At 35.8% G+C, this 14,086-nt stretch overlaps 1 protein-coding gene across 3 annotated transcripts in view; it reads left to right on the top strand.

Moving 5' to 3' along the window:
- The window catches only part of col11a2 (collagen, type XI, alpha 2), a 74,499-nt gene that overhangs the window by 40,663 nt on the left and 19,750 nt on the right, over positions 1–14,086 (top strand). For all 3 annotated transcript variants that reach the window (XM_053684002.1, XM_017481472.3, XM_017481471.3), the window contains 25 exons: positions 141–215; positions 620–706; positions 2,802–2,858; positions 3,006–3,059; positions 3,142–3,195; positions 3,324–3,377; positions 3,555–3,608; positions 4,214–4,267; positions 4,992–5,036; positions 5,201–5,254; positions 6,133–6,177; positions 6,265–6,318; positions 7,819–7,863; positions 8,101–8,154; positions 8,345–8,389; positions 10,307–10,360; positions 10,447–10,491; positions 10,614–10,667; positions 10,781–10,888; positions 11,109–11,162; positions 12,317–12,370; positions 12,646–12,690; positions 12,865–12,918; positions 13,001–13,045; positions 13,140–13,193. In XM_053684002.1, the coding sequence (XP_053539977.1) occupies positions 141–215; positions 620–706; positions 2,802–2,858; positions 3,006–3,059; positions 3,142–3,195; positions 3,324–3,377; positions 3,555–3,608; positions 4,214–4,267; positions 4,992–5,036; positions 5,201–5,254; positions 6,133–6,177; positions 6,265–6,318; positions 7,819–7,863; positions 8,101–8,154; positions 8,345–8,389; positions 10,307–10,360; positions 10,447–10,491; positions 10,614–10,667; positions 10,781–10,888; positions 11,109–11,162; positions 12,317–12,370; positions 12,646–12,690; positions 12,865–12,918; positions 13,001–13,045; positions 13,140–13,193 (1,398 nt within the window). The remainder of the gene's footprint in view (positions 1–140; positions 216–619; positions 707–2,801; positions 2,859–3,005; positions 3,060–3,141; positions 3,196–3,323; positions 3,378–3,554; positions 3,609–4,213; positions 4,268–4,991; positions 5,037–5,200; positions 5,255–6,132; positions 6,178–6,264; positions 6,319–7,818; positions 7,864–8,100; positions 8,155–8,344; positions 8,390–10,306; positions 10,361–10,446; positions 10,492–10,613; positions 10,668–10,780; positions 10,889–11,108; positions 11,163–12,316; positions 12,371–12,645; positions 12,691–12,864; positions 12,919–13,000; positions 13,046–13,139; positions 13,194–14,086) is intronic.

The following is a 14,086-nucleotide window of genomic DNA, read 5'->3' as shown; positions in this document are numbered from 1 at the left end:
GCAAAGAATAAAATATTAAAACTGCACAAAGCACTCATAATTAATATATCTTTAATTAAATGCAATATAATAAGTATTAATGTAAGATTAAAGTCAAATTTGTCACAAGTTTTTTTACTTCGAACTAACCCCTTCTTCAGGGTCCAACTGGGAAAGCAGGTCTGCCCGGAGCTGATGGTCGCCAAGGACCTCCTGGCTCATCTATCACGCTTCCAGTATGAAAATCATATTTCTTCTTTGTGGATCAATATCTCCTATTAAATTTCAGTTCAGAATGAGATTTTGGCAAACAAAACATTTAGTGATTGTTTTCTACTAATTATAAACCCGTAGAGTGCTAGCTAATGTTAGCTTGATGAAAACATGGACACCATTACCCTTGTAGATAGCTAATATAGTCATGATTGAACATTTACATGATTGAACATTTACATGATTGAACGATGATAGAGTTGAAGTTTATTTTGAACACAGTGTTAAAATTTGCAGTATTTAGCTCCTCTTTTCCCCCCTCAATCTCTTGATAGTGATTTGTAGCTGTTAGTGCATATTTTTATTCAAAAGATTTTTAAAGAAATGTCCTCTAATATGCTTGTTAATGCTCATTTTAATCCAATAGTTCCGCCTTGGACAAAGTGGTGGAGACAAAGGTCCCATTGTCTCAGCACAGGAGGCCCAGGCTCATGCCATTATGTCTCAGGCTCGGGTACGTATCTCACATGAGTGATAAGTAAAAGCAGTAGTGATTAGTAATGAGCAGGGGGGTAAAAAGTACTGAGAAAGTATATTTAAGTGAAAGTATAATGTATCAAAATCTTACTCAATTAAAAGTGGAAGTATCCAGACAAAAACTGAAAGTAAAAATGTTGCTATTTTTAAATGTACTCAAGAAATAAAAATGTTTATAACTGAAATTAAGTTAATTTCGTTTTTTTATCTGAAAAGTAAAAGTCTTATTATGTCTCAAAAATGATTAGAAGATGGTTTACGTTTTAAGTCAACTATGCCGTTTAACGATGAATCATTTTATATGAGTCTTTGTTTACTCTAGCATACTGAAATGTTTTACTGAGGCAGGGCCAAGGGAGCCCTTCCTCAGCTTCCACACTGCAGTGTGCTGGATTATTTTATAGCTACAATGCTAACTTCACTGCGTAGCATGAGAAGGTCACGAGATTTTATAGGATTTTTTTATGAACTTGATTGGATACTGCAGTGAAATGATTGGATGGCTGCTAAATTGAGCCAAAATCTATTGATGTCCAGCATACAGTCATTGGCTAGATGAGAGAAGGAAAGACCTTTTGAGGTTTGTAAAGTAATTAAGTAACAGTGCAAGTATTCTTTTTCAGTAATGCTCAACTCAAAGTATAAATATGCCAAAATAATACGTAAATATAGTAAATACAATTACTCAAGTATTTTCCACCTCTGGGAATGTGGTACACTTTTATGCCTGGAAATGTAACAACATATACAGTACAAACATTCAGCATAAAAGTGTAAGTGAATATAGTAAGTGTTAGTAAAATTTTTAGTGTTTTGTATATTAGTAGGGCGGTCCCAACATGCACAGTCTATTTGTAGCATTTAGTTCTTTTTTGTTGTTGTTGTTGTGAAAACTACAAGCAAATACAAGGCCTGTAAAGAAATGGAGGAGCTGCAGATTTTTAAGTAGAAATCACACCAAGATTTTGGCATCCTATTTTTTTTTTTTTTTTTTTTTTTTTTTTACTTGTTACACATCTGGAAAGAAAAAAAGAGAATTAAACCTGTGCTTAAACTAAACTTGATGGTATTGTGTAATAAGTTAGTCTACATCTTAAGAAGAAAAAGTTGAAATGGGAAAACTGAAATGGGTTAACTTGTTCTTTAATAATAATGTAAGCGTAACGCAGCACAGTGGTTTTCAAAGTGGGGGCCACCAGGGGGTGCCCGGGGGCCCTCAACAACACAATCAATTCCTAATGTAATATAATGTAAAGATGAAAGAGGTAATTATTAATAAAAAAAATAAGGGGATATATTCAGAAGTCTGTATTTTTAATGTGTTTTAAAGACATCTTGCAAAATGGGTGCCTCGGTCAAATGTAAATGACATTTGGGGGGCCTTGCCCTGAAAAATTTGGGAATCCCTAACATAGCATGTAGTGTTGTTGGGCCATTTAATATTTTCTTTCAGTATGTATTTTTTTTTTATATTAAACATTTTATGTTCCAGACAAGTTGTTTGACATTTTCCTTTCATGTCAGTGATAAAAACATAAAGACCAATGTTTATATTGATGTTTATATCAGATCTACATATATCTACAAATAAGTCTTCTGATCAACAATGAATATGTTTCACTACAGTTTATTATGTGCTATATAACCAGACATGCATTCACCTTAATATCCTAACAATTAATTATATAAAAAATAACTCTATACCTTCAGCTGGCTGAAGGTATATCTTTTATCGCTTATGCTATTAGCATTGAGCCGGTCCCATCTACTGAAATATCTTAGCGTTTTTGGGGTAAAATTCTGTTTCCTAAATTCTTAAATTCTAAATAAAATAATACACTCATAAATAAACCATGATTTACTAGAAAATTGCTATAATTTAAGTAGTCAAAAATCACCTACATTTAGAATGCTGTCTTTATATCTTTCTATATCTCAGTCAACATACATCAGCATCTCATTTACAGAAAATCCAGGAGAGAATAATAATAATTGAATAACTCCTCAGTAGGCTTGTGTATGTTTATGTACAGTATGTCCTTGGTTAAACTGTTGTTTTTTCTTTTCTGTAGTTAGCTTTGACGGGTCCACCCGGAGCAATGGGTTTTACAGGCCGACCTGGACCCATGGTATGAAATCCCAGTTATATGATTTTTTTTTGCACTCTTATCTGTGTTTCATGACACACTGCATGTCTATATGCATCATGAGAATGTGATGCTTGCAAATCAACAAATAGATGCAGAACCTATAGAAAACATTCTTGTGTTTTATAGGGTCCACCTGGCAGCGATGGTCTGAAAGGAGAGAGTGGAGACCCTGGCCCACAGGTTTATTCTTATTTTTTGTTTGGTTTTTGGAATTTTGTCTATGTGTGTGTTTTGCCTCTTGACAGTTGTATTTATTCTGCAGGGTCCCAGAGGTTCTCGGGGGGTATCCGGTCCTCCTGGTAAACCTGGTAGAAGAGTAAGTGACCATCACTGTGCTGACTTGCAGTTTTTATCGGTCTTAGTTTGTGTGATTTAACCTGCAGTACCTTTTGTTTTACTCTGTGTCTACTGTTTTGCTTATTAATGCACCTGGTGTTGTTCTAGGGTCGATCTGGTGCTGATGGTGCACGTGGAATACCAGGAGCATCTGGAATTAAGGTCAGACATGTTTCAGTCATTAGTTCTGTCCAGTGCTGCACTGTATCATTTTGTTATTGAGGATTAATAATAATAATAATAATAATAATAATAATAATAATAATGCAGTTGCAGTTTATTTTTATGCATTGGCTCCAGCATAAAAAGTCCTTTTGTGTTTCTGTGTGTCTGTTTTAGGGAGATCGTGGTTTTGATGGGTTGCCTGGTCTGCCAGGAGACAAAGGTCATCGGGTGAGAACTGCAATCTCGGGATCTCATGAATTGTTTGATTATTTGAGTGTTTGATTAACCACTGCATCCATAAGGCCACCTGCATTGTGTACGACCCCTCCGACCCCTCTCATGGACTCTTCATCCTCCTACCAGAACATACAGTACCGGAGCATCCGTGACACCACCACCACCACCAGATGCCTCAAATGCTACCTCCCTGAAGCAGTCATATTACTCAACACCCTGCTGCCTCCCAACACTCACCTGGACTAATCAAACCCTTACCTCTATCTAGCTGTGGCTTCTTTGGGAACTATTTTTGTTGATGGAGCAAAAAAGAAACAAAATATTTGGCCATACTGTGTCTGAAATATGAGTCACTTAATATTAACGGTATAAAAGCAAGATCATACTCGCAATCGTGTTGTTGTGCTGAATATCAGCACGGATGTGATTACCTGTGGCTGAATGTCCTAATTTTCAATACAACAGCACTCTTGCTTGTGTGATTTGGTTTAATTATGTGTTGCTCCATGGTTCTAGAGAAATGACAATAAAAACCTACTTGATTTCATACCACTTTACCAACTGCTTCACACATTTCATATTGTTCTTCTCTTCAGGGAAATTCTGGAGGAATGGGACCACAAGGACCCCAAGGAGAGGATGGAGAGAGAGTAAGTGGTGAAAACAGCACGTTAATAGCATCTAATTAATGTATTGCCTGTGTGTTATCTGTACTCTCTATAGCCATGGCTCTCAAAGCAAGTTGTGCCTCTTCTTCTGTGATGTATATCTAGGGGGTTCCTGACTACACTCCTTTTTTTAAAAAGGAGATTTAAAGGAGATTTCCATTAATTAGCATGAATGTTGTTATTGTTAGGAAAGGAAAGGGGATCATGTAAAACTTAATAATTGAAGCATAAATAATGTTAACACCCTATGATGGACTGGCACCCTGTCCAGGGTGTAACCCACCTTGTGCCCGATGCTTCCTGGGATAGGCTCCAGGTTCCCTGTGACCCTGAAAATGAGTAAGCGGTAGAAGATGGATTGATGGATGGATGGATAGTGTTAACTTTAATCCAACTGCAGGAAGTAATGGTAATAATACACAGTGTTTCAAATCTAGAAACACTGGATAGTGGCACATTCAGCAATAAAAAGTTGTAATGGCTCAATAATTGAATATGGCGGTATATACTGTATTTGCCCTGCTGTTCTTAAATCTGTGCTGTCACCATGAAAGGGTCCGTGGAAATTATGTGACTCTGGAAAAGTTTCTTGGATGCAACTAGTTTGAAAAGTACTGCTCTATAGCATGCACCATATTTACTGCATGTAGAGTATGTCAAGTAATCCTTGACTGAATACTGAAGCCTGTTTTCTTTATTTTCCCAGGGAGATGATGGCGATGTTGGGCCCAGAGGACTCCCAGGTGAACCAGTGAGTGCTTCTGTCTATCACACCCCTTTTACGCCATCAAAATGAATTATTGTCCATCATACATTGCATGCTATATGCACATGACCCCACAGAACTTAGTTCTTGATGTAAAACTAATATTGTTTCAGTAGATCACACATTGTGTTCTTTCTCTTGTTCTATAGGGGCCTCGTGGGTTGCTGGGGCCTAAGGGTCCCTCAGGAATCCCTGGACCTCCAGTAAGAATTCACTCTACACAAAACTGCTTTTTTATTACAACAAAAAATACATTCTTGTATCTGCAAATGTTTGATCAATATGTCAATATCACTATATAAAATGGCTCTGATATGTAAAATCATTTCAAATTCATACTTTTAGGCTTAAGTCTCACATTATTTACTCAGCCAGTGTTTATCCTTGTCCAGCTTGGACTTACATAGACACTGTAGGTGTTCACTAAAAACACTCAAATCACTAAATGTTGCTGTTAATATTAAAGTGGAAATCATATCAAGGTTCAAACTTTTTTTTATATATTATCAGTTCCTCTAGGTTTTGCGAATTTGCGTTCACAGAAATTAACGCAAAATCAAGAAAACTCTGCAATATTCAGAGGAGCTTTCAGTTTTTCAAAATTACAGCAGATTTTCTGCCGATTTGAGCCAACACGGGTCATCGACATCACAAAGTGCTTCAGCCAAAGCCCTCTTCAATTCATGTACAGCTCTAATTTACCAACACACATCACAATTTCATGCTATTGCTATTTTACCAATTCAAGTAGTTTTCCACAAAAAAAAAGCACGAAAATCTTTGAAAAGAAACCATAGCAAAATCAAACATTTTTGGCCGTGACAATCATAAAAAAACTCTGCAAAATCCTGTACGGACTGATATGGATTATGTGTGTGTGTGTGTGTGTGTGTGTGTATATATATATATATATATATATATATATATATATATATATATATATATATATATATATATAGTGCTATTAAAATATACCAATATGAAATATTTCATAATAAATATACATGAAATAGAGATTATTTTATGCTTACTGAGCGTTAAGATTTCTCTACTTCTTTTATTCTCTTTAAACCTCTTTAAGGGTGTGCGTGGAAGCGATGGACCTCATGGGCCAAAAGGAAGCTTGGTTAGTAAAATTCTTTATGTACATCTTACTGATTTGTTTCAGAACAGTGTTAGTGTCCTGTTCTATTTGTCTCTTCATGTTTAATAGGGACCTCAAGGAGAGCCAGGTCCTCCAGGCCAGCAGGGAGCTCCAGGAACACAGGTTAATAATAACGTTGAAATCATTAACATCAAACTATTAATCAAATACACAATTAACACTAGACATGGTACAGTATATAGTAGGTGTTACATAGTGCCAATATCTGCATCTGTTTCTGCTCAAAATATTCATACCTGTTTTTGGTTTTAAATCGGAAGTGGGAGTGAACTTTACCCAACCTGGACACACTAACAGAATCTGCTATAACGCTGAGACAAACTTCTGCGAGTCACAATGGGGTTATTTGAGCAGTATTTCATTGTAATGCCTGTATGATTTTCAGAGAAGGATTTCTTTTAATAATGAGGTAGAATGATCATTTAAGAATGACGGAAAAACAAGTAATGAACGTAGTACATGAAGTTTTACAATAGTTTTAACATTAATTAAATAATCCCTTTTGTAAATCCCCACAGAGATACAAAGCTTTGTGCACATTGTGTACTGTGTGAGTGATATGGAGCAACGGCTCAATAAATTAAAGCAGATTTCTTATGTTTGTACAGAAATATGATAGAAATATGGCTTTAATTTGCCGCTCAGTACAGCAGTGTTTAGTTCGGGATAAAGCCGAACAGTGCATCTCCCATTCATGTCATGTGGTATTTATTCCATGAGCAGGGTTGCCACATTCATTGTATAATGTCCATGTACAGCAGATATACTGCAAATCAGAAACGCACACACCTCTTCTGCTTCCTGCTAAGCTTTCTTTAAAAAAAGAAAAGTACCACATGATAAATGGTTACACCAAATGATGAGATTATGCAAATAAATATATAAATAATCAACACATCATAAACCAGGTCTGAAATCTCACAAACATTTCATAAGAATGAAACTTTCTGTAACAATGTTTACAAAAAGTGAAATGTGTGTTAAATAGTTTTTCTTTATTACTCAATAAATTATATAATAGATTCACAAATATGTTGACTCATTAAATTGTACAAATGTATCACATGATATTTTTTTATTTATGTCAAATTTAACAGCCACAGAATGGACCAGTAAATCAAAACGAAACAGAATAGAACTTTCCTTGGCAGAATCCTTGGCATGTAGCTGTATGATGAAATTTTTTTTGTCACTGAATTATATTCAAAATAAAAGTCCCAAAATGGTCTTTTCTTGATGGCCACACCAGGTGATATTTCATCAAATGAACAACTTCAGACAATTTTTGTTAATGAATTATGAAATAACATTAAATGCAAATGCTTTGTAGTTTTGGTCAGTAATGCAAAATATTTTTTTAAAGTAGGCCAGATATGCCAAAATAAAAATAAAAAATGATTCAGGACAACTTTACACAATACAACGGTCAGTCGGTCACACCACATGGTATTTTCTCATTTTCTAATGCATGGAGAATGACAAATAATTCAAGTACATACATGCAGCGTATATTGTACGAGCGCCCTAGATGTGTATTATGCCTTGTTTTGTATTTTATTTATTTTTTAGTTTGCGCAAACTCATATATATTCTGATTTACAGGGAATGCCTGGTCCGCAAGGTGCTAATGGTCCCGCAGGAGAGAAGGTAAAACTCTCAGAACGTCAGCCCCAGTTTTAGACACTATTGTGCACATTCTGTACTCAGGGTACCTGATTTATTTCGGACCATACCAAGAATCATATGTTTCTTGTTGTGATTAGGTGAAATGCATAAATCCCACCCTGTGTTTTACTAATTTTTTGATGAGAATTAGAGCTGATGACATGCTTAAGCATAACAGCCAGTGTTGAAAAAATTTATTATTTTTTGCCATTTTCTCAGGGACCTACAGGAAAGCCTGGTCTGCCAGGCATGCCTGGAGCTGATGGTCCCCCTGTAAGGAAACACCGCTTTATTTTCTTCTTCATCATCAATAATGTGCAGATTCACTTGCCATTTTGTGCCACGGTTAACTGCCACTCATACTAGCAGATCAGTCTGAGACCACTGTATTCTTTGACTAAAAGACTGTTCTGTTTGTGATTATATTCCTTTAGTTATATAGTAACACCCTCTTTACATACAGGGTCACCCAGGAAAGGAAGGCCCATGCGGAACAAAAGGAAATCAGGTCAGTCTGTGTAACTGGAATATTTCAGTGAAAGTGACTTTCTGAAATTCTATTTCAAAACATATTTAATATTTATAAAAACTCACATAAACTGACTTTAACGTACAGTACATCCACATTCTGTCAAATGGTTTATGTTAAAAACTATTACACCATGGAAATTCTGTAATCCTTAAATCTGCTCAGGTGTTGATTGATTTTCTATAACAGCATGACTCTGACATATTTGGCTCCATATTTGTATTAATGCACTTGTTCTGACATATTTGGCTCCATATTTATATTAATGCACTTGTTCTGAGCTTTCTATGCATTCTAAGCTTTATATTAATAATGTGCTGCTATTAACAAAGGTGTGCTGAAGTTTTCTGTAAGGAGATTTATGGAAGGAGTCTCTGATGTCAGCGCTTTGTAACTTTGCGGTTTCTCAGTAACATGACAAGCCTGTCTGATTAACTTCAAGAAAGAGAATACAGAGAAGCTGGTGAAGAAACAACTGTTTATAGCTGCTGTAACATAAGTGACAACAGGAACTAACTAGTCTGGTGGACATTCCACAACATTAAATGTAGCTATCAACAGCTAAAAGTATGATGTGTTGTCCCTTAATAAATTTAAATTTGTAATCATTGAAAAATTGCTGTGATATGAGAGGAATCAGGGTGGTAATCCTAACTCCATATCATTTAAGCCCGGTGTTATTTTCCTATTAAGTGGTCCGTACAGGATTTCGTGGAGTTTTTTTGGTGATTGTTGCAGCCAAAAATGTTTGATTATGCCGCAGCTTTTTTCTTCAAAATTTGCGACGCACTTAGTGGAGTTTTTTACGCTTGTGAAAAACTATTTGAATTGGCGAAATCGCAATTGCACAAAATAGTTTTGCAGTCTTTTGCAGTGATGTTTCTTGGTAAATGAGACCTTTTAGCTGTACTCATGTTCCACGCACGTGAATCGAAGAGGGCTTTGGCTGAATGTGTGTCGTGATGATGTCACATGATGCGTTTCAGCCCAAATGTGCGGAAAATCTGGGGTAATTTTGAAAAATTTGCAAGCTCCTCCGAATACTACAGAGTTTCCTTGATTTTGCGTTCATTTCTGTGATCGCACCATCGGGAAATCCTGCAGGGACTGGTTAGAGCATGCTCCATAAGGATTTAAGGATATAATTAATACATTTATATTTATTTTAATTAAAGTTGATAGGTAAACAACGAGTTTAGGGAGATGTGTGAGAAACCATGTGCAGGCGGTTTATTAGAAAAACTGTTCACAGTCCGGAGTCTGAAATGAGAAACATTGCAAGGTCAAGGAAAGGGACCTCTGGTGGCTTGGTGGAGAATTGTCTCTGATAGATGTAACAGCTAGTATGCTAACATGTTCTTTTTTTATTATTATTCTAGCTCCCTCAGTTTAGATGAATATTTTTTCAGATTTTACTGCTGATATTTTTATTATGAAATGAATAAAACATACCACAGACCAGCCAGTGACAATTTTTTTTAATGTGTAAATGAATGACACATCATGCATTTTAACTGCTTATGGTTGTATTTAATGGAGCAGCCATGAGATAAGTTTTTTCTGTATCTTAATTTTAATAAGACAAATAATTTTTCCTTTGTTATACAGCATAACAATATACAAAACATTTATTATTAGTCTCAGATTATGTGAAAGAACTGTTACTATAGAAACAGAAATGTATTAGAGCGAGAAAATACAACAGCGCTGTGATTTCGTGACTGAATCTGTTTATTCAGTTTATAATCTATGCTGCTGTCAGCAACCTATATTGATTTAACAATTTGGGACGTTGTACAAGTCTTTTCTGTGATTCTAGTTAGTTAATGAACTGCTCCTACACTTGTGAAACAGCAGACACACCACGAATTAATCTTTTTGTCATTATTTCCTCAGGGGCCTTCTGGTCCTCAGGGTGCTATTGGCTATCCTGGTCCTCGAGGAGTGAAGGTGTGACTCATATATCTGTCTACTATTAGACTTGAAATGTTAATGAGTGAATATCTGAAATTAAATTAAAATGAATCTTTTGCCAGGGGATTCAAGGTATCCGTGGACTGAAGGGTCATAAGGGAGAAAAGGTAGGCATTGTCTGTTTTCATGTAAAAGCCTCATTGAGAACACTGAACATCTGATGCTGTCACTGTCCACTTGATTAAATGCTTTAGCTGTATGTGATAATTGTACTGTATATCATTGTTAGGGAGACGACGGTTTTCCTGGAATCAAGGGAGATTTTGGTTCTAAAGGAGAAAGGGTAACCACAGCCTAATGGGCAACTCATACAGATTTAGTCCAAATTTTGAAGATGAATATATAACTGATTTTGCTGAAATTTGTTTTGATGTTATTTTCTACCTGTATGATTAGGGAGAGGTAGGACTGCCAGGCCTCAGAGGGGAGGACGGGCCTGAGGGTCCAAAAGGGCGTGTTGGTCCCCCTGGGGAGATTGGACAACTTGGCCCGGTTGGAGAGAAGGTGAATTTAAACGCATCTGTTCTTCTTCTTCTTCTTCTTTTATTATTAATATATATATATTATTATTTATAATAATAATAATAATTATTATTATTATTTTTTTTTTTTTTAGTATTATTATTATTATTTTTTAATTGTTATTATAACCTTGTTACAGTTTTGTTGTGCAACCTACAGTATTCTTACCTGATATATTTAAAGCCAAATTGTGTAATTCTAGGGTAAACTTGGCGTACCTGGTCTGCCTGGATATCCTGGAAGACAAGGACCTAAGGTGATCTATACTTCTGTGATCTGATACATTTCACAGAATTAAAGTTTCATATCATATCTATCTTTCAAGGGATTACATATTTTATTACAGCCCAGATGTTTATTTATGCTAAGCAAAAACAGAGGGAAGGAGAGAAAATAATAAAGAAAAGCAGTCTAATTTAGGATTGTAGGGTGCAGTAGTGGCTCGTCCGTTGAGGCAGGTGAGGCAGAGCCCCAGTATATACAGTATATCGTTATAAAGTCTGCATTCACTACTAGAAACCCTCTTCTGAAATTCTAATGACCTCTTTTAAATGATCAACGATTTAAAAAGTTATAAGCCGTTGTTGCGATGATTTTCTCAACTTTCTAGATATTGCACAATCATAAGGCAGTGTATTTAGCTTCATAGCGAGGAGCAGTGGACAGGACTGGGTTAATGTTAATGAAAGGGTTTCCAGGGTTATAGTTTTTATGCCAAATTGAGCTAGTTTAAAAATATTCAGCAGCTGCCAAGATCTTGATTTATAGAAAATGATCAGATTTATATCCACAAACAAAGGTAAACAAAGTGTGTAAGTGAATTGTGTACAGAACTGTGTTATACAGAACCTTTTCTATTGTAAGATATATTGCAAAGACTGAGAAAGGGAAAGGGAGATTATGGAGTGAATAATGTCTGATTATGGAGTGAGTAAAATCTCACATCAGAAATGTGCGTGCACTGTGGTGACCTTGACTGTGTGATGTTGACTTTCAACTGCCTTACTCTAAAAATTCACGCCATATTAGTATAATGCAGGTGTGATAACCTGTTTCACGATAACGTGATTCTTAACATGATCGATATTTATTAATACTTAACACTTGCTCAATGATGTTTAACACTACTACCACCAAAGAGAAAAATACCGGTCATTTGCAATACGCTGAAAATACACAAGCTAAACCTTCCCACCATGGTCTTCCTCTTACTGTATACACAGCTTTCCTTGCTGGTGGCCAGTAGAGAGAAAACACACACATACACACACACGCACGCACACGCACACACACACACACACACACATAGGTCTTACACAGATCTACACAGACATGTTATGAACTCTAGAGTAACACAGTTATAAAATAGTAACTAGATTTTTTATAAGGCAAATAACTTTTATGTTTCAGGGATCACTTGGTTTCCCAGGATTCCCTGGTGCAAATGGAGAGAAAGGTGCAAGGGTGAGGCTTACAATACTACTATCATTTATTCCTGGAGCCATAAAGTTGAATTCATTCAATCTTATTAATGTCCTTGAAGTATTTTAGATTTGGTATTTGTTTATTTTTCTTCCAGTTACACAACAGTGAATTTTGACAGAGCATTTGAGTGTGTAGCATGTTGTTAACTGGAAGAACAATATCTGGTTCATTTATTATTGTTTTGGGTTTTTTGTTTTTTGTTGGATTTTGAAGCAATAAATTCTCACTATTATACTGTATATTTTTTTCTGCAGGGTCTAATTGGAAAATCTGGACCAAGAGGACTGAGAGGACCAACAGTATGATCCTGTTCCTCTGTTTTCTTCTGTTCTGTTCTGCTTCTCCTTTGGTTAACACTTTTATCAAATATTATTATAAGATTAATATATCAAGAGTGATGTTGTTCAGTGTGATGCTGATCAACTCAACACATTTCACACATGCAATTAGATGATATCTCTGTGTCACTTTAGGGGCCCAGAGGACAGAGAGGACCTCGTGGGTCTACTGGAAAACTGGGTGCAAAGGTAGATTTCTATGGAATTATTGTCTATATATTGCATAATTACATATTAATGTACCGAACAGTTAAACAATTACATATTTTAGGGTTCATCCGGTAGTGACGGCCCTCCTGGACCCCCAGGCGAGAGGGTAGGGGTTTTTTCTTTTCTTTTTTTTTCATATTGAGTTGAAATAATACTCATCCCATATATCTGTCTCACTTTGTTTTTATGTACCATTTCAGGGATCACCTGGAACCCAAGGAGTAAATGGATTTCCAGGACCAAAGGGACCTCCTGTATGAGCAATCTTCCCTGTTTAACTGATTAGAAACTGTCATTGAGATCAGTGTGTGCTGGGGGAACATTTTCGTTTGAATTTCTACATTTGAAATTTAAGTCTACAATTTGCAAACTGTAGTCTAAAACTTCAGTAAATTATGCTTTTAACTGCTGATGAATCAATTCAACAGTCAGCAGGCCTGGCACGTATTTCAACGCTTTCAAACCACTGAAAATCTGAGAGGCGTAGCTAAGGGTGGATTTCATGTTTGAAAACCCATGAAACATTTTCCAGTTCCAAATGTTTCCTCATGGAGAATTAACACAACACACATAGAGCGCCTCTTATTAATTGCACATTTTATGTAGCTCATCATAGCGCCATTTGTGCACAAAACAATATTACTCAGTGTAAAATAATGTTTCGTGCAGAAATTGAGCTATAATGATGTTCATAACAGGTCAACAGAATCATCATATTTAACCTCCCCAAACCTTAAATGAGCAGATGACTTGTCTCTTCAATCACAGTTTGTGTGATCACATTTTACTGGCTACGAGCTAGTGATAACGAGGTGATGGGCGATGAAGTACCACAGGGTTACTACAGAAAAAAGTGAATCGTAGCTCTGGTTTCCTCTAATACTAGTGTCTTATTTTATTAAATTTCAATGGAACAGCCATAAAGGTATTTTAGGGCAACGTTATTAATATATTAAGGCTGCTTGACTATGCCTTAAGCATTGATAAGCGTGTTGGACTTATCAATATAATAGAACAGAAAAAGTGCTATTTCCTCATTCATTTCCACATTAATTTGAGATTAAAATAATATGTATAGCACCTTTTTTTAAGCATTTATTATTTACAGTGCTCTTTGAATGCATTGTTTAAAAAAAAGAAAAGAAAA

This window comes from Ictalurus punctatus, chromosome 12 (genome assembly GCF_001660625.3).
Source record: "Ictalurus punctatus breed USDA103 chromosome 12, Coco_2.0, whole genome shotgun sequence".
NCBI lineage: Eukaryota > Metazoa > Chordata > Actinopteri > Siluriformes > Ictaluridae > Ictalurus > Ictalurus punctatus.
This window is presented reverse-complemented; position numbering and strand designations above follow the sequence as displayed.